General features: G+C 41.0%; 2 protein-coding genes across 5 annotated transcripts in view; one reads left to right on the plus strand and one right to left on the minus strand.

Annotated features, from left to right (window-relative positions):
* Window positions 1–4634, minus strand: part of TDP2 (tyrosyl-DNA phosphodiesterase 2) — a 20703-nt gene extending 16069 nt beyond the window's left edge. For 2 of the 3 annotated variants that reach the window (XM_012741351.2, XM_012741352.2), the window contains exons 1-2: window positions 4381–4634; window positions 4209–4294 (exon numbers count right to left, since the gene is read on the minus strand). In XM_012741351.2, the coding sequence (XP_012596805.1) occupies window positions 4209–4294; window positions 4381–4548 (254 nt within the window). In that variant the 5' untranslated portion in view covers window positions 4549–4634. The remainder of the gene's footprint in view (window positions 1–4208; window positions 4295–4380) is intronic. The other variant, XM_012741350.2, reaches the window with a different exon arrangement.
* Window positions 4635–23479, plus strand: ACOT13 (acyl-CoA thioesterase 13). Of its 2 annotated transcripts, XM_012741353.3 has the most exons (4): window positions 4835–4942; window positions 5185–5253; window positions 19111–19295; window positions 23227–23479. In XM_012741353.3, exons 1-4 carry the CDS (start codon window positions 4862–4864, stop codon window positions 23381–23383), a joined length of 492 nt encoding a protein of 163 aa, XP_012596807.1. In that variant the 5' UTR covers window positions 4835–4861; the 3' UTR covers window positions 23384–23479. The 2 variants fall into 2 exon arrangements, with proteins under 2 accessions (XP_020135717.1, XP_012596807.1); XM_020280128.2 differs by lacking the exon at window positions 5185–5253 and having other exon boundaries at window positions 4635–4942.
* Window positions 23480–23671: the final 192 nt, after the last annotated feature.

Genomic DNA, 23671 nt, shown 5'->3' on the forward strand with positions numbered 1-23671 from the left:
CCGGGCGAAACACATATATATTATCAAAGACAAAGGCGTTTACCACATTAGGCCCCTTACCTGTCTAGCACACACACCTTTCCAAAGTTTAAAAGTGCCCACCTATAACTCAATCTACCTCACACAAAACTGTAAACCCCCTCCCTACTCTCCTCAATAGAAGACAACTGTTATAGGGTGATGTGGGGAGAGCATAATGGTGTCACTAATCATAGCTAACATTTACTTAGCTCTTACCATGTGTCAGGCACTATTCCAAGTGTTTTACATCTCTTAGCTCATTTAATCCTTAAAAACAACCCCATAAGGTTGGTACTAGTACTATCCCCACTGTGCAGATAAAGAATACAGGCAGAGAGAGGTTACACAGTTACTAAGTGGCACAGATGGACTTAGAACTTCTGCATTTGGTTCCAGAGTCCATGGAGTCTGCATAGAGTCCAAAGGCTCTATGCCCTTTTCTCCCCCAATTTCATGTCTTATCTATTTATGCAACATCCACAATATTTAATGCAGGAAGAAAAACTGGACAACTGTAACAAAAACTCCCAGTCAGAAAAATGGAAGGGAAATAAACTCCAAAATGGTGCTGTACAGAACTATTAAGGAACTGAAAGGGCCTACCTCATCTTAGGGGCATGATTTGTTGACTTCTGTCCTAAGCAGAGGAGTAAGTGCTTTAGTCAGTGTATCTGGAGCCTTAGGTTCTCCTACGTTGTAGGCCAGTGCTCAACTTTAAACAAACTGGGAACCCTGCCAAAATGTAGATTCTGATTCAGCAGATCTGGGATAGGGCCTAAGATTCTGCACATCTAACAAACACCCAAGTAGTGTTATGCTGCTGGTCCAGGGTCCACACTCTTAAGTAACAAGCTCTGGGACATAGGCTCTCAATGCCAGCTCCACATTACAATCACCTGGGGAGCTTTTTAAAAAAAGAAAAAGCCTATGAGGGATAAACGGGCCCCACTCCAGACTAATTAAATTAGAATCTCTGGGGAGTGGAGACCCAGGAAAAGTTTTTTTTTTAAAAATTCCCCAGGTAGCCGGGCGCGGTGGCTCACGCCTGTAATCCTAGCTCTTGGGAGGCCGAGGCGGGTGGATTGCTCAAGGTCAGGAGTTCAAAACCAGCCTGAGCAAGAGCGAGACCCCGTCTCTACTATAAATAGAAAGAAATTAATTGGCCAACTGATATATATTAAAAAAAAAAAAAAAAATTAGCCGGGCATGGTGGCTCATGCCTGTAGTCCCAGCTACTCGGGAGGCTGAGGCAGAAGGATCGCTCGAGCCCAGGAGTTTGAGGTTGCTGTGAGCTAGGCTGACGCCACGGCACTCACTCTAGCCTGGACAACAAAGCGAGACTCTGTCTCAAAAAAAAAAAAAAAAAAAAAAAAAATTCCCCAGGTAATTCTAATATGCAGCTAAAGTTCAGCACAACTGTTTTTTTGTTTTTAGAGACAGAGTCTCTCTCACTTTGTTGCTCAGGCTTGAGTGAGTGCTGTGGCGTCAGCCTAGCCCACAGCAACCTCAATCTCCTGGGCTCAAGCGATCCTACTACCTCTGCCTCCTGAGTAGATGGGACTACAGGCATGTGCCACTATGCCTGGCTAATTTTTTGTATGTATATTTTTAGTTGGTCAATTAGTTTCTTTCTATTTTTAGTAGAGACGGGGTCTCGCTCTGGCTGGTTTTGAACTCCTGAGTGATCCACCTGCCTCAGCCTCCCAGAGTGCTAGGATTACAGGTGTGAGCCACCCCGCCCAGCCAGCACAACTGTTTTAAGAGGATTTCTCTTGTCTTTCTTCAGAGACACTAAAGATAGATTCCAATGAAGTGGGCTAACTCACTTTAGTGTTCAAATTCAGCGTTTGCCAATATCCTGGGAATTTACTGAAAAACTGAGAATCCCACCCAACTGCTTTAAGACAACCAAAGCCCCTGCTCAGCATGCTTGAGTTTTTCTGGTCATAAAATCTTCCTATCAGTTTCTTTTTTCCCTTTACTTCCACTAGTGCTAATGCCAACATAAAAAACTTAATCGGGACATGCTCCATGAAAACAGGCCTTAGAAACACCTTGTCCCTCCTCCTTTTTTCTCTCAGTGAACTAAACTTTAAAAACCTCACTCTTGTTGGTACTTGATCTGAGTTCTAAGAGACAACCAGCTAACCAACCACTTCGATTGTTTTTGCCAATTTACCATTCTAAAGTAGGGGATTCCTAATAGTACCCCATGCCACCATTAATCAACTTGAGCCACATTTTTTTTGAGACCAGTTTCAAGGAATCCACTTACTTTGTTCCAATTTATTGATTATAATTTAGTCTGTTGCAACTAACAGACACTAACTCAGGTTGATGTGAACAAAACAGGAGCATTTATAAGGAAATAGAAACAAACATGTCACAGAGCCAAGGGCAGGAATGCAGCCATGCTTAAAGGAAATCTGGGGCTTTCTCTCAATCCTACAAATCAACTTTCCTTTGCTTCATTCTCTCTCTGCAGAACACTGTTTTCAGCTTCCCTGTGCACAAAAACTGGGTATGGATCCCCACAGGTGCTAGGTTAACATGTTAACAATTCTAGCTCCACAGGAAGATTCAGACTTGACTCTCTTAGTCTTAATCCTGAAACCCAGGAGAGAGGATCTGACTGGTCAGTTTCAGCTAGGTGAGCACCTCTTAGCCCAGCTGGCTCTGGCTATTACAACATGGGAGCCTCAGACAAATCACTGGGTGGGTGGACAATTCCCCAAGAAGAGGCTAGGTAGAGAAGGGAACCTAATGAAATGATCTTATAATATCTGCAAACCTGTGCAGCTGAAGAATTTAAAGGAAGAAAAAGAGTCTCCACTATGAACAGTCAACTGTACAGGTTGCCCATATAGCTAAAGGCACTTTACACATTCAGTACATATTTATTGAGAGCTTATTATGTGCCAAATATTGTGTTAGACTTTGGGAAATCAGCAATATATAAAACAGATACTGCCTTTACCAGCAATTATACTGTGGACTAAGTTATTATAACAGGGGTAATGCAAGATGTATGAAAGTATCTAAAAGCAGAATCTTACCCAGACTTGGGACATCAGGAAAAGCTTGCTGGAAATAAGTAAAGTCTACTTATTAGGGCCTTTAAGATAAATATTAGTTACAAGAAAGGACAAAGGAAAGGTTTCAAGTAGAGGTAATAAAAATCGTTACAAAAGTTGAAAAACAAGAGAAAATGGCCCACTAAATAAAGTTAGTTAGATATGCTTGGAACTTTTGGTGGGCTAGGAAGAGCAGGGTGGCAGGAGACCAACCTGGAAAGATAGGCAGTGGTCAAACTGTAGATGGACTTGTAGGGCATCTGGACTTTATTTTTCTTATTATTACTTTTAAAACTAATCCCATGACACATTATGGACTTTAAGAGCAGTAGTGCAGGAATTGGGGAGGGACATTTAAATAACCGGGGCGGAAGTGCACTTAAAAAAAAAAAAAAAAAAAAAAAACAACTGGCCGGGCGCGGTGGCTCACGCCTGTAATCCTAGCACTCTGGGAGGCCGAGGCAGGCGGATTGCTCGAGGTCAGGAGTTTGAAACCAGCCTGAGCAAGAGCGAGACCCCGTCTCTACTATAAATAGAAAGAAACTAATTGGCCAACTAATATATATAGAAAAAATTAGCTGGGCATGGTGGTGCATGCCTGTAGTCCCAGCTACTTGGGAGGCTGAGGCAGAAGGATTGCTTGAGCCCAGGAGTTTGAGGTTGCTGTGAGCTAGGCTAACGCCACAGCACTCACTCTAGCCTGGGCAACAAAACGAGACTCTGTCTCCAAAAAAAAAAAAAAAAACCAAAAAAAAACCAAAAAAAAACTCAAAAAAAAAAAAAAAACAACAACTATTATTCCGGTTGGCCAGCCTAAAGTAAACAAACAATACAGGAAGCAAGGAGATTTCCAAGTCGCCGTCATTCAACAGGGGAGTGTGCCTCATTCATTTGTTTCAAACCTCTCGCTTACGTATTTCCGATTATTCGAGCCAAAAATTATATTTCAGATTTTTCCTCCCTGGACTCCACCTTCAAAGAGACGTTATCCCCGTTGCTGGGGCGCATCTCCACTCAGCAGCACCAACACAAGCCTTTCGCTTTCGCCTCCGGTCGACCGCCCGACGCCACCCAGAATTAAGGCGCCCCACCCCCAACCCCCGCCTCGCTTACTAGGTCTCAGGCTCCAAGGTGGTCTCGGGGCGGCTTTCCAAGGCGCTCTCATCCACCGGCGGCTCGAAGTAGGAGTTCAGCGCTCTCTGGAAAGCAAAGGTACAGGGATGAGGCCAGTGCGCCCCACCCACCTAGGTAAAGGAGCCGGAAATGAGGGACAGCAAAAGCGTACTTCCATCTCCCAGTCGTTTTCGGCGAGGTAGCACTGGGCCACGGCGGCGTCGCAGCTCGCGACCGAGGCAAACTCCACACACAGAAGCCGCCGCTTCTTCACCTCCGGTTCGTCCTCCTCGCCCGCCGCCGCCTCCGTCCCGCCCCCGAGCCCGTTCCCCTCCTCCATCCGCTCGCTGCCTCCTCACCGCCCCTAGACGCGGGACAGGCGGCCGACGGCCGGCTCTGCGCAGGCGCTAACTGCCCCACTGGGAAACGCGCGCCGCGGGTGGTGTGAAACGCGCGTGCGCGCTCAGTCATCAGAGGGCGCGGAACTACAGTGCGCGAGCTGCCGGGGACGGTGGCGGCGGGCGCGCGCGACGTGGGACAGGGCGCTCTTCAGGCTCTTCGACCTCTGCGCCCTTGTTCTTTTGCGAGTGTCTGGGCTCCCGGACTCCTCCAAAGTTCATTCTTGCGCAGAGCCCCAAAGCCGGCAAGTCGTGATGAGCTGCATGATAAAGACTGTGCAGGAAGTGGTGAAGGTCCTCGCCAATACTCGCGGTTTTGATAGAATTTTGGAAAAGGTATTGGAGGCAAAGCTGAGGCTGGTAATGAAGGGAAAGAAAGCATCGTGCTTGGTGCACGGTGAGAGCTGAATAAATATCTCTTGTTAGATTCTGTTCGAGTGCTCCTGTAAATTCACCTTAGTAAAATGATTACTGCTTTAATGGAGCGCCTATTACGTGCTAGATCGGAGGCATAAATTCTCTCATCTAATCATAGGTAGATATGGTTATGACTTATGGGGACAATTCTTCGGTTCTAGAGCTGGAAAGGATTTCGGACTTCGATCCTTCGGCAAACAAGCGCCTGCAGTGCTTTGGAGGAACAAAAAGTAAGAGGCGGCCTCTATAGTTAAGGCACACGCAGGGGTGGGGAACCTGCGACCTTGGGGCCACATATGGCCTTCTGGATCCCAGAGTGCGGCCTTTTGACTGAATCCAAATTTTGCACAACAAATCCTTTTAATAAAGGGTTTGTTCTGTGACGTTTGTTTTCGGTCGAGGGGCCCACACTTGGGAATCTGGAGGTTCCCGGTGAACGAAGGGAGAAGTTGTTCCACCGTAAGTGTTTTGGGAGATTTCACAAAGGCATTTAACTCCTGAATCAGTGTAGTCTGTGGAGGAAGATGGTATGCATTTCAGAGACCACTTGCAAGGCCCAGGGGTGTTTTAAGAGATTCATTTAGGGGAGAAGGGAAGTACCACAGAGTTAGGCAGAGCTAGTCCCTATTCCCTTTCACTTGAACAAACTAGCCCAGACTCCTAGTGTTGAGTGTCTTTGTAAAGAACATCGTGTTCCACAGGAAGTGTTTGTAAATAAGCATGACAAAAGCCCTTGTTATTGTCAGACACTTAACCTAAGAACTTCTGGGCTTTTTCTAAATGTTTTAATGCATGCGTGTCTGTCTTTCTGATTAAGATAGAATGCTGGGAAATTTGGAAGTGGAGTTTAAACACAGATCAACTGCAGTCTTTTGTAGGCCTCCCTCCTGGAACACAACTCTTAGGAGGCTGTATTTTAGCAATGCAAATAATAACTGTCTCTCTCTGTGTCAGAATTTTTATGAAAAACAGAGAAAATATACATAGACAAATATATTTAATGTTTCCAAATAGCAAATGCTATAAAATCTTAAGGACATTATTATTAGACAGTAACTTTTTGAAAGATAAATTATCCAGAAAAGGATGTATTGGGAAATTTGAATTCCTTAAAAAATCTGAAGCCATTTTCCTTGTTAAGCTTTCGGCAAGGGTATGAGTGTGTGTCTTCCCGTGCCAGGGTTGGATTGCCTTTGGGCATCTGCTTAAAATCCTCATACTTTGAACGGACACACACTGGAACAGTAATAACCTACATCCTTGCCTGAGTTGGCGGTGGTAGCTTGCCTTCCAAGAAGACTGATATACCTGGTGAACCAAATGTATAGAGTTTCTCAGAAGTTGCGTCAGGTTGAATAGTGGTATACATTGTGTCTAGACTAGCGCTGTCCAGTAGAAATACAATGCAAGCTAGAAATGTGAGCCACAAGTATATTTATAATAGCCACATTTTAAAAATAAAAGGAAATGTGAAATTAATTTTAGTAACATAAGTAAGTCAGTATATTGAAGATATTTTAACATGTAATCATTATCAAGAAGTATTATATTTTTTTATACTTAGTTATTGAAATCCAGCCTGAATTTTATACTCAGAACACTTTTCAATTCAGACTACTGGTCAGTGCGTGGTGGCTCATGCCTGTAACCCTAGCACTCTGGGAAGCCGAGGAGAGAGGATTGCTTGAGGTCAGCAGTTCGAGACCAGCCTGAGCAAGAGTGAGACCCCATCTCTACTAAAAATAGAAAGAAATTATCTGGACAACTAAAAATATATAGAAAAAAATTAGCCCGGCATGGTGGCGCATGCCTGTAGTCCCACCTACTTGGGAGGCTGAGGCAGGAGGATTGCTTGAGCCCAGGAGATTGAGGTTGCTGTGAGCTAGGCTGACGCCACAGCACTCTAGCCCAGGCAACAGAGTGAAACTGTGTCTCAGAAAAAAAAAAGAATCAATTCAGACTACTGATATATGGCTTGTGGCTGTTGAACTGCACAGGTTGATGCTCTGTGTTTACTAATTTGAACTAAAAGAGGTTTTGTGGTTATGTTTTATGTGGGTACCAATTTAAAGTAACATGACCTAGACAAGTGGCTCTCTATTGGGGGTGATTTTATTCCCTGAAGGATATTGGTAATGTCTGGAGACTTTTTTTTTTTCTTTAGGCAATGTCTTACACTGTCACCCAAGCTAGAGTGCAGCAGTGTCCTCATAGCTCACTGTAACCTCAAACTCCTGGGCTAAAGTGATCCTCCTGCCTCAGCCTCCTGACTAGCTGAGACTGCAGGCACAGTGCCTCTACACCCAGCTACTTTTTCTATTTTTTTGTAGAGATGGGATCTTGCTTTTGCTCAGGCTGGTCTCAAACTCCTGGTGTCAAGTGATCCTCCTGGCTCAGCCTCCGAAAGTGCTAGGATTGCAGGCGTGAGCCACCATGTCCAGCCTGGAGACATTGTTGATGATCACAACTTTGAAAGAGTGGGAGGGGTGCTACTGGCATCTACTGGGTAGAGGCTAGGGACACTGCTAAATATACTACAGTGCACAGATCTATTCCCCATTCCCCCATGACAAAGAATTATCGAGTCCAAATGTCCATGGTACTGAGGTTGCAAAAACCTTGACTTAAACCAAAGGTTAACAGTCAAAATAAAATTCCTGCTTTTGCTGTAAAGATCACTTTGAAACTAGAGAACAAACTAAGTACTGTGGGATTATAAAAAAAAAATACCAACCACAGTTCTTGCCCTCTAGGAATATAACCTGTGACACAAAAGTATATTCCAAGGAAGAGTCCCATCGGATGCACCATGAGAAATAAGTTCAGGAAACATTGATTTTGTATCCTTTAAAAAAATTTTTGTCTAGGCCAAGCGTGGTAGCTCACGCCTGTAATCCTAGCACTCTGGGAGGCCGAGGCGGGCGGATTGCTAGAGGTCAGGAGTTCGAAACCAGCCTGAGCAAGAGCGAGACCCTGTCTCTACTATAAATAGAAAGAAATGAATTGGCCAACTATTATATGTAGAAAAAATTAGGTGGGCATGGTGGCGCATGCCTGTAGTCCTAGGTACTCGGGAGGCTGAGGCAGAAGGATTACTTGAGTCCAGGAAATTGAGGTTGCTGTGAGCTAGGCTGACGCCACAGCACTCACTCTAGCCTGGGCAACAAAGTGAGACTCGGTCTCAAAAAAAAAAAAAAAAAAATTTTGTCTGGAGATGGGATTCTACTTGAAATTAAGAAATAGAATTTAAAAAGAGGGTTGTTTTTTTTTTGTAAAATACACATAAAATTTACTATCTTAACCATTTTTAAGTGTACGGTTCTTAATTACATTCATATTTTAGCGCAACCATCACTACTATCCATCTCCAGAACTCTTTTCATCTTGCCAAACTGGAACTCTTTGCTCATTAAACAGTAACTCTCAAGTTCCCCTTTCCCCCCAGCGCTCACAACCAACATTCTACTACTACTCGGTGAACTGACTACTCTAGATACCTCCTGTGAGTGGAGATGTTGTGTTCATTTTACATATTAAAACTTTTGAGTAGTTCTGCAATAAATAAACATGTTTAACTGTTATCATATTTAAGTTGTTTGCCAGTGGAACTTTTCCCCCACAATAACACTTGTGGATGAACATACATTCGGAATCTCAAGTGACAGGCACTGTGCTAGGATCTGGAAATATCATGTGAAATCCAACACACAGAAATAAGGGAGTAGAGTTCAGAAGCAAAGTAAAATTGTGTAGTCTCATTCTTATGGAAATTAGAGATGAAGATCTAAGTGAATAAGATGTTTCGAGAGAGAAGAGATAGATTTAGGACTAAACCTTGAGGACATACAGGATTGAGAGAAAGCCTGTGGAGAACACAGAAAGGTAAGAATAGATCTTATACTTACTAGAAGGACTTTGAGACTTTGGATTGACCACAAAATGGGCTGTGATATTATTTAAAATTTATCAATATGGTATGCTGACAAGTATTTTTAAATTCATTATTGGTCATTAAAATCGTCTATGTTAGGCCGGGCGCAGTGGCTCACGCCTGTAATCCTAGCACTCTGGGAGGCCGAGGCGGGCGGATTGCTCAAGGTCAGGAGTTCAAAACCACCCTGAGCAAGAGTGAGACCCCCGTCTCTACCATAAATAGAAAGAAATTAATTGGCCAACTAATATATATAGAAAAAATTAGCCGGGCATGGTGGCACATGCCTGTAGTCCCAGCTACTGGGGAGGCTGAGGCAGGAGGATTGCTTGAGCCCAGGAGTTTGAGGTTGCTGTGAGTGAGACTGACGCCACGGCACTCACTCTAGCCTGGGCAATTAAGCGACACTCTGTCTCAAAAAAAAAAAAATAGTCTAAGTATAAGAAATGTACAATAAAATAATAAGGCAAGATTTTTCTCAAAAATTTATGTACAAAAATATTCATTGCAGCATTTTTATGATATGAAAAATGGGAAATAACCTAAATGTACAAACCATAGGCAAACCGGTAAAAGAAATCATAGTAGTTCCATGTGAAGGAGCCCAGTGTCACTGAAAGTTATATCTTTTAAAAGTGATTTACAGCCAGGCGCGGTGGCTCACGCCTGTAATCCTAGCACTCTGGGAGGCTGGATTGCTCGAGGTCAGGAGTTGGAAACCAGCCTGAGCAAGAGCAAGACCCCGTCTCTACTATAAATAGAAAGAAATTAATTGGCCAACTAATATATATATAAAATTAGCCGGGCATGGTGGCACATGCCTGTAGTCCCAGCTACTCGGGAGGCTGAGGCAGGAGAATTGCATGAGCCCAGGAGTTTGAGGTTGCTGTGAGCTAGGCTGACGCCACGGCACTCACTCTAGCCTGGGCAACAAGCGAGACTCTGTCTCAAAAAAAAAAAGTGATTTACTAACAGAGAAGCATGTCACTAAATTTGTAATATAATTTGTAAATGTGTGTAACTTTATAATTAAAAATTTTTGTTTATCATAATTTATTTTAAAAACATTTACATAGCACTTACCATGTGTCAGGCACTATTTTGCCCACTTTGCTAGTATGAACTCATCTTTTTAGGACAAAAGATATAGTAAAAGTCAAACTAACAGTCTGGAAGGGAATTTCACCCCAGTAGTTGGTGTTAAAATTTGATAGCTGGAGGAGAGGAGTAAAAAAAAAAAAAAAAATTCGATAGCTAAAAACAGCTGTAAAGACAGTGCAGTAGGCTATTCACAGAAAAAGAAATGCAGACAACAAATAAATGTGAAAGAATGCTTCATATTACGGGGGTGAGGGAAAATTTCCCCTTTGCCTCAGAAGGTTTACTGAAGGATCAATTCACAATGAGGCATACTAATAAGAGAATGGTTTATTTATGGTGCACACAGGGAGAATCACAGAGTGATTACCTGATATCTCAGTGGGATCCAGGAGTCTATATACCCTCATTGTAGAGGGGTGAGGGAGATGAGGAATATAGGTAATTCTGTTTAAGGGCAGACAATAAATGGTTTCTAGAGAGAATAAGTGGATGGGGGAATATAGATTGACTTGTAAATGATTTTCTTTGCAAATTAAATTAATCTAAGAAGATAAGTATTATATTTTAAATGATTGGGGCCAGATCTGGTTGCATTCTTAATCTTTCCTATAATATATTGAGATAGCAGAGAGGGCAAGGGAACTCAATTATTCTTTTAATGGCTCTGGTTTTTTACTAAGAAAGAGAGAAAGTCCCTTACAAGGCCTATTGATCTCTATGGGCCTTTAATTCAAAGTACATTTTATACCAAGGAATTATATTCTAGGGTGAAATTTCCTGAGCTCCTTCAATAGTGCCATTAGTCTGGATAATGCAAATTAAAACCATGAGATACCATACTTTTCCTGTTGGGTTATGAAAATTAAGGGTAATAAAATGCATTACCAGTGAGCAATGAAGGAATAAGAAATTGCTGTTGCAAAGCACTATAATCTGACAGATCTATTAAAATTAAAAACTTTTACCCAGCTATCTAATTTTGTCAGTCTATCCTATACCAATAAAAGCACCTTTGTGATGATAAAATATATGGAAATAACATGTATATCAAGTTTGATAAATTTTAATATGTTGATGCTAGGGATGAACTAGCTATTGAAAGAGATCTATATAAACTGCACTGAAGAAATGACTGTGATATATTGGGAAGAGAAAATGAAAGCTGCAAAGTATTATCTATAAAAGTCAAGAAAAACACCCCATTCATGTGTTTATCTTTGAGTAAACCTAGAAAATGGTATGGAATGATATATAGCACTGAAGGAGTATTGGGTAGGAGATTGTATCTCTATACTGTTTATTTATATAAAATGAATGTTTTTATAATTAAAAATCTAATAAGGAGAAGAAACTGATTTAGATAGCTCAGAGATAGGATTTAAAGAATTAATATAATTAGTGAAATAATGAACTCTAGTCAAGAGTTATTAATATTGTAGGGAAAAGGTATAGAATCGACTCATAGCAAATATAAATATTTTGTCAAATTAATTTACAGTTTTAGTCATGGTAGATGGATGATCCATTTCAAGAGAAATGATGAATTTACATTTCCTCTGCCACAGAAGATAGTCATGGTTTAGTTCTCTCTATGCAGATCCTCTGAAATAATGCTGAATTAGAATCAAAACACTAAACAAAAATAGTATAAGTTTTGCTCAACCACCCTTGGAGTTCCAGGAATTTCTGGAATATTATTCTTCATTGAACACATATTATTTCCATTGTTGTTCTTTGGTTTATGGCTCTATTATATTATAACTGGGCTATTCCTCTGGCCTTGCTTTACCATATTTGCATTCCTTTAGGGCATCATCCCTTCCTGGTAACTACTCTTCATTCAGGTACTAGATTCCAAACTGTAGCTCAGTTGCAAAAATTCTACACAGTGTTGTGCTTTACCCTTTGAGAGAACTGGAAGTGTGAATAGGTATTGCCCACATCTTCAGTCTGTAGAAAAAAAGCATAGGAAGGCGCCTTTCCTGTCAGCTCCTCTTTTGCAGGTTCAAGGCAGAAGAGAACCTGCGTATGAGAGAAATCTTACCAATGTAATTAATGTGATAGAGACATTCAGAGCCCCGCATTTACAGGCATTCCAGAATGATTCAGAAAAATCTGCCCCTTATCAGCCTTTGGGAAAAAATACAGTGATTGTTTTTATTTCTTCATAGCACATTCCTCACCACCACCATGCATATTCAAATTAACAAGAGTAGAGTATTACTTTAGCTCCTTGGATCTTCAGGGAATGTTTAGTTAAATCCCTCTTTGCTCTTCCCTAGGGCTTTGTTTTGCCTTCCATGCCATTTATTTGCTAACTATTATTTTAGGCCTTCTCTGTTATCCTTTGAAGTCCTTTTCAGGTGCTATCTACTATCCTTGAGAAGTCTTCCCTGGCAGCCCCAAATGTCTTCCTCTGGTCCACTTCTACACCTTGACTAACTTTTGTTATGGGATTTACTGTGTATTACTGAAAATATCTCTTGATTTGTCTGTCTTCCCTCTCCACAGTGAGAACTCTTTGGGAGCAAGTTCCATAGTAGATGCTTAATAAGCGTCTGTCAAAGGGAACTGCAGTGCCTAGTGGAAGGTGCCCAGTAGAACACTTTTTCCATAGAAGACTATCCTATGATTTGTTCAGTGAGTTGCAACTGAAGACCCTAAATATCAGGCATATTGTTACAGAATGCTCCTGGTAGACCTTCATGTGTGAATCTATTCAACAAATATTTGAATGCCTACTATGTGCTAGGCACCATTCTAGGCACTAAAGATATACCAGTGAACAAAACTGATAAAAATCCTTGCACTCATGGATATTATATTTTAGTGAAGCAAATTAAACACTACATAAAATAAGTAAATAAAATATATAATATGTTAAACAGTGATAATTGCTATAAAAGAAAAAAAGAGATAGAAGATAGAGGATATTGGTGGAGAACTTAAATATTTTCCCCCCTAAAATGTATATTTCTGGGTTTTTTTGAGACAGTCCTGCTTTGTTGCCCAGGCTAGAGTGAGTGCCATGCGTCAGCGTAGCTCACAGGAAACTCAAACTCCTGGGCTCAAGCAGTCCTGCTGCCTCAGCCTCCCAAGTGGCTGGGACTACAGGCATGCACCACTATGCCCGGCTAATTTTTTCTATATATATTAGTTGGCCAATTAATTTCTTTCTATTTGCAGTAGAGACAGGGTCTCGCTCTTGCTCAGGTTGGTTTCGAACTCCTGACCTCGAGCAATCCGCCTGCCTCAGTCTCCCAGAGTGCTAGGATTACAGGTGTGAGCCACCGCGCGGGGCCTAAAACGTATATTTCTAAGGAGTTCTGTTAAAGCCAGTTTCCCTCAGCCCCAGGAACAGAGAGGTAGAGTCACCAAGGCTGCAAATAGCATGGCTAGCTTGAGCTAGGGTCCAAGTCCCAGAGCACCAACGCAGTGGCCTCCCTCCAGACCAGGACCCCACCCTGGGGTAAAGGTTGAGGTTTTATACTTTTCTGTGGGTTACATACTCAGGACACACCATCCCTTCTCCCCCCCTTAGTTCATTCGCTCCTTTAAAAGTGGCTGATCGTGTTGGCTCCTAATTGGTTGGCTCCAAGGTCGTGTTGGCTCCTGATTGGTCGGCTCCAAGCCCGGGACTCTCAGCGTCATTTCAGGGAAGGGGGAGGACCCTTGTTGGGGAAACGGAAACTTAGGCCTACTCCAGGAGGTTCAGCCTGTCATGGAGTCCCTCCTACTCCCACTCCTGTTCTCCAGTTCTTTCTGAGTTCAATTTTAAATTTCATCTGGAAAGATGTCACTGAAGTGGTGACTTTTCAATAAAGGGCTGAGCAAGTCATGGATAGTGAGGGAAGAGTGTTCTAGAAAGGGGAACAGCATATGTAAAGGCCCTGCGATTTTACAACATGGTGCTTTGCAGTGTTTGAGGGGGTGGTCCCAAGGAGACTAGCATGATAGAGAATAGGAAGCTAGCAAGGGGCCCACATTTTCTTTAAAAGGATGTAACATGACAAAACTATTTCTTTCAAAAAAACAAATTATGTTAGCATTGATTAGAGTATCTAATACTTAGGCAGACCTGAGGAAATCCCAGGGCCTCCTCAGGATAAGATGTTTATTTTTGGGTTAACCTGCTACCAAATTTCAAGGGATTCAGGCCCCGCCCTGTGGCCATAGGCCGAATACCTAGTGAGGCTTTCCAAGGCAAGAATCCTCTTGGGTCTGGGCCCTCTGTAGAAATAGTTTTCATAAGGATGCAAATTAAAATATTTGATTAAGATACACTATGCCTTGTCCTCACTACTTAATTTGAATTTTATCTTAATTTTTACAAAGCCTATAAGGACAATACTATTATCTTCACTTTACTCAAAAGCCAGTGCTCTTAACCATTAAGCTGTAGCCACCTCTGTAATTATACACTACTAAGACATATGTTTATTATAAAGGAGAAATTCTGAACTGATAATAGCAACATGGTTAAAGCATAATATTTTTATAGCATATACCCTTTTAGAGCCCCTTTAACTGTCATTTATGTTTATTGCAGCCACATCCTGACTTCTTTTTACCTCTCTTTCTGCTTATATGAAGGTGCTTTCATACATTGTCCTCAGACACACCTCCTGGCATTTGCAGCGTCACACACAGAATCAGCAATGTCCATCATCAAGGCAAATTGCTTGAAAACAGCCTGTTTCACAATAAATGCATACAAAATTCTCATCCACTAATATTGTCTGTTCTTTGTGCTTCTGTTCATATAGTCATCTTTTTTGGATGGCTCACATTTTTATATACACACAGATTTTCTCATGCCATATGCCACATTCTTGTCCTTTTAGGACCATTACAGACACCCTTACTGAGCCAGAGACATTTCTTTTTTTAGCAGGAGCAGTGGTGAGCTGCAGCTATCATGGTGATGGTGATGACTCTTTTTAAAGACCAGAATGATCTGAGATGTCAAGGCCTAGGGAGAATTCTTGGTTCAGGACAGAACTTCACATAAGGAACTAATTCATTGATAAATAACATTTTCATTGCAGTTATTGGGCAGCCCTTCTCACTGTCTTTACTGAAAAAGTGAGGAAAGGGGAGACTGTCACCTGGAGTATGTCTATTTGTATGGAATTTGAGCCCAGATGTTGGTGGGGGTGGGGAGCAACAAGCTGTCATGTGGTGACATGGGTCATAAGCTCATGTGAATGCATGAGGTGCAGGAAAGAGAGCACATTGAAGGCCATATAGGAAAGGGACAGGAGATTGTATATGTGTGTGCATGTGTAAGAAACTGAGGAGCCCGTTGTGTCAGATGGTGCTGAGCTATAAAAGTTCTTGCCAACCTGCTGCACTTGTTGAACCTGGGAATAAAACCTATCTAGGCAATTCTCTATCTTGTTCCTGGGAATAAAACCTATCTAGGCAATTCTCTATCTTGTTAGGCCATGATGGGTAAATTTCCAGCCCCATGACACCATAAAAGGCTCCATACCCATCTTTTCACAAGACATCTAATGAGTCAGGCCCCAGTTGTCTGCAGTAGTCCAGGTGAGAGGTAAGGGGAGGCTGTTTTGCATATGGTTAAACCTGAAGCCTCTGAGTCAAACTCTTTTCTCATCTGTAAAATGGAAATGATAAATAGTATTCACTTCAAAGATTTGCAGGATTTAAACAATGTATGTAAAAATTGCTCTGCATGGTCTCTAACACAGTTAGCTATGTTAATAACTGAATAAACAAGTTTGTGTGAGCCTCATAGCCCTTATAGCTTAGTCTTAACTAAGGCTGAGATCTGTTTTTTACAGTGTTTTCTCCCCACCTCCATTCTTCATGGGAGAGAAGTTAGCCCTGCATCAGCCGCTTCCCCCACAAGGCTCCATAATACCTCTGAGAGGATGAATAGGACATTCCTTCATCGTTATCTTTCATTGGTGTAATTGTTTTATTTAAGGAGATGAATTGGTAGCATATAAAAGCATTTCTCTTGCCAGAGCAGGCTGACTAAAATAAAATGATATTTATTCCAATGTAAATTTTAAAACAATTTTATTTATTAGTGTTTCTTTGGCCTGTCAAGTTGGGAAAAAGGGAAAAAATAACAAACAGGATACTGTTTAAAAACAGTATTCTGGGCCAGGGTCAGTGGCTCATTCATATAATCCTAGCACTCTGGGAGGCCAAGGTGGGAGGATTGCTTGAGGCCGGAAGTTCGAGACCAGCCTCAGCAAGAGTAAGATTTCCCCATCTTCACAAAAATTGGAAAAATTAGCCGGGCATAGTGGCGCTTGCCTCGTAGTCCCAGCTACTCAGGAGGCTGAGGCAGGAGGATCACTTGAGCCCAAGAGTTTGAAGTTGCTGTAAGTTATGAAGACACCACTGCACTCTGGGCAACAGCAAGACTACAAGAATGTCTAATAGATAAATACAAATAACAGTATAATGTGCTAGAAAATCTAACACTGACATTTGTCTTACCTTTCATCAGCACAGCCAAAGCTAGACAATTCAAATGGAACTTTATAAGAACTAAGCTCTACTAAACACACAGTGCCTTAAAACACACTGAACTACCTGTGGTTTCTATGAGGCTGTCATATTTGATTCTATTTCTTGAACTGCACCATTTTCACCTGGCCAACTCCCGCCTGTTCTTTAAGACTCAGATGTCATTCCCCAGGAAGCCTTTCCTAAAGCCTCTTCTGAAAACATAACACTTAAAAATGAGATATCTTTACTTCAAGAAACCTATCTTTATTCTTTCTGCAATAATTTCTTCCAGTGTAGTTTATGTACTTGGCTCTTCCTTTAGATTGACCCCTCTAAGAGCAGAGATTAAATCTCATTCATTTTTACATTGCCAATGCCTGATACAAAAACCAGTAAATGTAGTGAGTTTACACCTTGTTTCTGTTTAGTGTGGTATTATTATTATAATAGTTTATGAGGACATCTTTTTTTTTTTTTTAAATATTCCGGAGGTCCTCTGTGTATATGAGGACATCTTGTGGCTAGATCATTTATTGCGACAAAGGAAGATACTATTCTAACATTTATTTTTTGCATTGATTTACCTGTTGTGCAAAACATGACATAATATTGCTTGGAATGGTTTATATTGTGTGATTCTGTTTGTTTTCCTTTAGGGCCTTTTATGGATAAACAACAACAAAACCACTAAAGTGATGGTTTGTGAAACTCTGAAACGTCTTCCTGGTGGGAGTCATAAAGGCCATTATATATCTAGATTTTATAGTTAGTTATTAGGGAAACATGAAGGCAGACCTAGATCTAAATTTCACTTCTATCAAATCTTGGGTGACCTTGAAAATAAGGCACTCTGAAGTAAAGTTCTCTGCAAAACGGAAATTATCCCTTCCTTAATGTACAGTATATATAAAGTGCATGGCACACAGTGCCTGGCATATTAAAGTACTCTAGGTGGTTACTGATAGTTATCTAGAATCTAACTAACCATCTAATGCCTGAGACATTCCCCCACCCCAAAATACAAGACACACCAAATATTCATCCATATTCTACCTGAATACCTCTAAAGATAGTGAACTTGCTAATTAACTTGCTAGTTATGGCACATTCCATTCGCTCTAACTTCTAAATATTCTATGATGATTTTTCCTAATACCTGAAAGTATAAGAAACTTACATCTCTATTATTTTTCTATAGGTTTCCTTTTTAAAAATGTTTAATATAAGCCGGTCGCGGTGGCTCACGCCTGTAATCCTAGCACTCTGGGAGGCTGAGGCGGGCGGATTGCTGGAGGTCAGGAGTTTGAAACCAGCCTGAGCAAGAGTGAGACCCCATCTCTACTATAAACAGAAAGAAATTAATTGGCCAACTAATATATATAGAAAAACTTAGCCAGGCATGGTGGCGCATGCCTGTAGTCCCAGCTACTCAGGAGCCTGAGGCAGGAGGATTGCTTGAGCCCAGGAGTTTGAGGTTGCTGTGAGCTAGGCTGACGCCACGGCACTCACTCTAGCCTGGGAAACAAAGCGAGACTCTGTCTCAAAAAAAAAAAAAAAATGTTTAATATAAAATCATCAAATTGTAAATTCATTGTTCTACATATTTATCTTTCATGTAATAGTTTTTCATTATGATCCTTAACTATAAATGGGGTAAGACCTTAAAAGCAATTTAACTTTACTGGATTTTATTGTCAAGCTTATATTTTATATTAAAATGGCTTTATGGTATAAGTTCATTAATTCTAGTAACTCATTAATTACTGTATTTCTTCTTGTCTCTTGTTTAAGTTGTTTTGAACTGTTCACTACTAAGTAATTTAAAAAATTAATCTGCTTGTGTGAAAACTAAGGAACATACAAATTAAAACCTTTAATGAGTCAGCAGATCATAGGAACCAGGTGCTCTGTTGGTGCAAAATGTCCAAGGAGACTTTTTTTTTTTTTTGAGACAGAGTCTGGCTTTGTTGCCCAGGCTAGAGTGAGTGCCGTGGCGTCAGCCTAGCTCACAGCAACCTCAAACTCCTGGGCTCAAGCAATCCTGCTGCCTCAGCCTCCTGAGTAGCTGGGACTACAGGCATGCGCCACCATGCCCGGCTAATTTTTTCTATATATATTAGTTGGCCAATTAATTTCTTTCTATTTATAGTAGAGATGGGGTCTTGCTCTTGCTCAGGCTAGTCTCGAACTCCTGACCTCGAGCAATCTGCCAGCCTCAGCCTCCCAGAGTGCTAGGATTACAGGCATGAGCCACTGTGCCTGGCCTCTAAGGAAACATTGAGAGGTGTTGTGTACACATGGCTGAAAGGCTCAGACCGAACGTTTGATTGCTGTGGAAGACTGGAGATCACCAAAAACTGTTACTTTTTTCCCTAAACACTCCTTTTCCTTTCAAAATAATTTTCATAAGAAATTTTTAATTTCTATCATAGAGATATTGGCAACTTACTTGAATTTCTGAATCAATTTTTGGGGGGAAGATTCAGTTTTTAATCCAGTGATTATTTTTCATTGGCTTTTCTGTTACTACAGAATTAAATTACAAAAATCTTTGTTTTATGTTTAGGTGACTGTTGTCTCTGCTGTCCCTGGGAAAGTGGTTTGTGAAATGAAAGTAGAAGAAGAGCATACTAATAGAATGGGCACTCTCCATGGCGGTTTGACAGCCACGTTAGTAGACGACATATCAACGGTGGCTCTCCTATGCACGGAAAGGGGCTTACCTGGAGTCAGTGTCGATATGAACATAACGTATGTATCCAGACTATACCCCAAATAACTTTTTTTAATGTAATAATTTATCAAACAACTGAGACTAAAAACATTTGTGATATTAATGAAGCATGGATTTTGATTAGCTGCATATCTCCTTAGGTGCAGCTATAGATTTCTAGAACTAAAGTGTTAATTTCTAAGAATTGTATGTATAAATAGTAAAGGGGGAATATTCTCAAACATTCAAAAAAGTAGGCATTCAGCTGCTTTTTTATATACACACACATGCACATACACACACACACACACACTTGTGGGGAGGGGAAAATCACAAACTGTTGCTCATAATTGTTTCATATAGTCCTTAAAAGTACCAGTTACGGCCCAGGCAGGCGGATTGTTTGAGTTCAGGAGTTCGAAACCAACCTGAGCAAGAGCGAGACCCCCATCTACTAAAAATAGAAACAAATTAATTGGCCAACTAATATATATATAGAAAAACTTAGCTGGGCATGGTGGCGCACGCCTATAGTCCCAGCTACTCAGGAGGCTGAGGCAGAAGGATCGCTTGCGCCCAAGAGTTTGAGGTTGCTGTGAGCTGGGCTGACACCACGGCACTCACTCTAGCCTGGGCAACAAAGTGAGACTCTGTCTCAAAAAAAAGTATCAGTTGCACAAATGTTTTATGAGTGTCATATAGAGCACATATAAAGAAAAGTGTGAATAAAATTCAAAACACAGTTGGAGTTCATATATACATTGTAATTTTATTCTGACTGAAAGCTGAACACAAGTGTCAGGTTTGTTTTGTTTTGTTTTGTTTTGTTTTGTTTTGTTTTGTTTTGTTTTGTTTGAGACAGAGTCTGGCTTTGTTGCCCAGGCTAGAGTGAGTGCCGTGGCGTCAGCCTAGCTCACAGCAACCTCAAACTCCTGGGCTCAAGCAATCCTTCTGCCTCAGCCTCCTGAGTAGCTGGGACTACAGGCATGTAGGCAGCTAAGTTTTTCTCTATATATTAGTTGTCCAATTAATTTGTTTCTATTTACAGTAGAGACGGGGTCTCGCTCTTGCTCAGGCTGGTTCAAACTCCTGACCTTGAGCAATCCTCCCACCTCAGCCTCCCAGAGTGCTAGGATTACAGGCGTGAGCCAAGTGTCAGGTTTTAAGAACAGGAAGCAGTCCTGGATCTCTCCCTTCAACTACACAGACATGCTCTATGAGTTTAAAACACATGATCAGGAAGAAGTGCCACAGATGTCAGGTGTCACTCACTGCTGTGAAAATGCCTACAGGGGCCAAACTTTTCCAAAATGTAAAAAAATCAATTGCGACATAAACTAGTATTGTTGTCAGTCCCATTCAATAAAGAGCAGGGCCCAGGAATTTAGTTTCAAGGCAATTGCTTTTTCTACCTAAGAAACAGAAAAAAATGAATTTGTTGAGAGGATGGGCAGGGGTTAGAGAAGGCGATCCATAGTTTCCAGGCATGAGGGTAGTGGAACATAGGTAATTGGGTTTTTAAGCAATCTAAATCTTTTAGTAGGTTGACTTAAGACACATTCACTCCCTCTACTATGGGCATAACTTAAATTGAGGGTGCACTAAGCAAATCATAGGACAAAATTAGACAAATGCTCTCGAAAATAAGATGTTCAGAAAAGAAAAGCTGTGCTTATATTATGGCTGAGCGTTTTCAGCAGTCCTTGTCTTATTCTGTGTGATGAGAGGTAAGACCAGTTGACAACTTGCCTTTTCCTTAAGAGCTTCTATTAAGAACACAGAGACATCTTCAAACCTAGCACTGCATTTCATGATTTTCTACATACTGCTGCTTTCACAATCCTAAGGAATTTTTAGTAAGTCAAATATAGTTTTGGCCTTTCAAAGTATGTGTTGCCAAAAGTGTTAGCCACTATCCAGAGCTGCCTGAGCTTCAAAAATTGATTCACTTGAACAGAAAGTAGGACATAGTCTCCAAGATTATATTTCAAAAGTAAATGAATGACGTTTCAGTCAATGAACACCTTATGATTCACTCTTTGTACTACCACTTGACATGGTACCAAATTTACCCCCTGTGCATTAATTCTATAATATGCAGACCATGCATGCCTGTTAGACCATGACTTAGGTTAAAAAAAAAAAAAAAAAATCTGGGTTCCAAAACAACAAAATGGGAAGTTCTAGGGTAAGAATACTATTGACAATATGCCCGCTTCCCAATTCTCCACACTTCATGTTTGCTCATGTATAGCACAAGGGATTGCTTATCTTTCCCTAGTTTCATTTAAGTTAATGGCTGTTAGCCATAATATCTTGATTTATAGGAGAAAGTTTGGAGAAATAATGAAAACTAGGCAAATTACTACTGAACATGCCAGTCTTATATTTTTAAATTGAGGTACATGAATTCAAGACCAGCCTCTGTTCTTTCCAGCAGTAAAGTCTAATTTTCACACCTCCCAGCCATACACACTAAAATTTTTTTTTTTTTTTTTTTTGAGAGACAGGATCTCACTGTCATCCAGGCTGGAGTTCAGTGGCATGGTCATAGCTCACTGCAGTCTTGAACTCCTGGACTCAAGTAATCCTCCTGCCTCAGTCTCCCAAAGTGCTGGGATTATAGGCGTGAGCTACCACTCCCAGCCTGAAATCTTATTTTGAATTTGTCAAAAATACATGCCCTTTTTCAAGGAATCTTAAAGGCTGCTTGCTTTGTAAAAAGCAGGAACATAAAAATAAACTGTAAGGAAATTATTTCCCTTTAAAACAGCACTCCCCAACCTTTTTGGCACCAGGGTCTGGTTTCATGGAAGACAATTTTTGCACAGATGGGGGCCGGGGTGGATGTTTTCGGGATGACTCAAGGACATTACATTAATTACATTTGCAGCTGCTCCCCAGCACTATAGCATCACCACCTCAGCTTCACCTCAAATCATCAGGCATTAGATTATTAGATTCTTACAGGGAGTGAGCAACCTAGATCCCTCGCATGGGCAGTATAGAGTAAGATTTGCACTCCTTTGAAAATCTAATGCCACCACTGATCTGACAAAGGGCAGAGGTCAGGTGGTTATGCGCCTGGCCCCAAATTGCTTTAGAGTTAGCTGGGCTGGGCGCGGTGGCTTACGCCTTTAATCCTAGCACTCTGGGAGGCCGAGGAGGGCAGATTGCTCGAGGTCAGGAGTTCGAAACCAGCCTGAGTGAGAGCCCTGTCTCTACTATAAATAGAAAGAAATTAATTGGCCAACTAATATATATATACAAAAAATTAGCCAGGCATGGTGGCACATGCCTGTAGTCCCAGCTACTTGGGAGGCTGAGGCAGGAGGATAGCTTGAGCCCAGGAGTTTGAGGTTGCTGTGAGCTGGGCTGACGCCACGGCACTCACTCTAGCCTGGGCAACAAAGCCAGACTCTGTCTCAAAAAAAAAAAAAAATTAGAGTCAGCTGAATCAAAGACAATTTATGATTACAAATGGGTAAGAAGTATGTCTTCAAAAATATGTATATACAATTCATTACCAGGATTGAGGATTAAGAATCTTCATTAATTCCTTCTATTCTTCTATGAAGTCATTTTAGAGTTGAGCAAATTCTAAATATTGATACAAGATAGAGACACCAAGTGATACGTCACCTAGGAAATAGATTAAATGAAAGCCAGAGGAAATCTTTCACCAGCCCCAAATATATATGAAGTGGGAAGCTTAAAGGGAAAAAATGGAGGGACAAGAAAACTCCTTCCCGTACTTATAGGAAAAGAAACATGTGGATAAAGAATAGGTAAGCTAGAACCTGGTAAGGAACAGCCATTCACATTTGGTAGTACAGAAAGCTTACTAATATTATTTTTAAACTATTTTTAGGAGTAAAGTTACACAGGAAGGCTGTTGTGAAATGCATACTACTTTCCTTTTTAAAAATTATTTGCTGTTGACCATATTTACATTTGTTTCCTTTCAAGGTACATGTCACCTGCAAAAATAGGAGAAGATGTAGTGATTACAGCACATATTCTGAAGCAAGGAAGAACACTTGCATTTGCCTCTGTGGATCTGACTAACAAGGCCACGGGAAAGCTAGTAGCACAAGGCAGACACACAAAACACCTGGGAAACTGAGACCAGCAGGATGACCTAAAGAAACCAGCAATGAATATCAAGTGTAAATTTGACTTGAACAAATGTAACTTTCAAAATAAATTAGTAAAACCAGAAGTAGAAATATTTTCTTTGGAGAAAAGGACCCAGAGACCAAGTAGAGGAAGGTGGGGATGTCTATGTTATTTAAGTGTCTTCAGTTTTATTTTTTAATCATATATATAATTGGATGTAAAATTCTTAGCTCAAAGTGTTTTGAAAACTCAGGTGAAGCAAAGAAGCTAGCAGAGCCATTCTGAGGTAAGATTA

This window comes from Microcebus murinus, chromosome 15 (assembly GCF_040939455.1).
Source record: "Microcebus murinus isolate Inina chromosome 15, M.murinus_Inina_mat1.0, whole genome shotgun sequence".
Classification (NCBI taxonomy): domain Eukaryota; kingdom Metazoa; phylum Chordata; class Mammalia; order Primates; family Cheirogaleidae; genus Microcebus; species Microcebus murinus.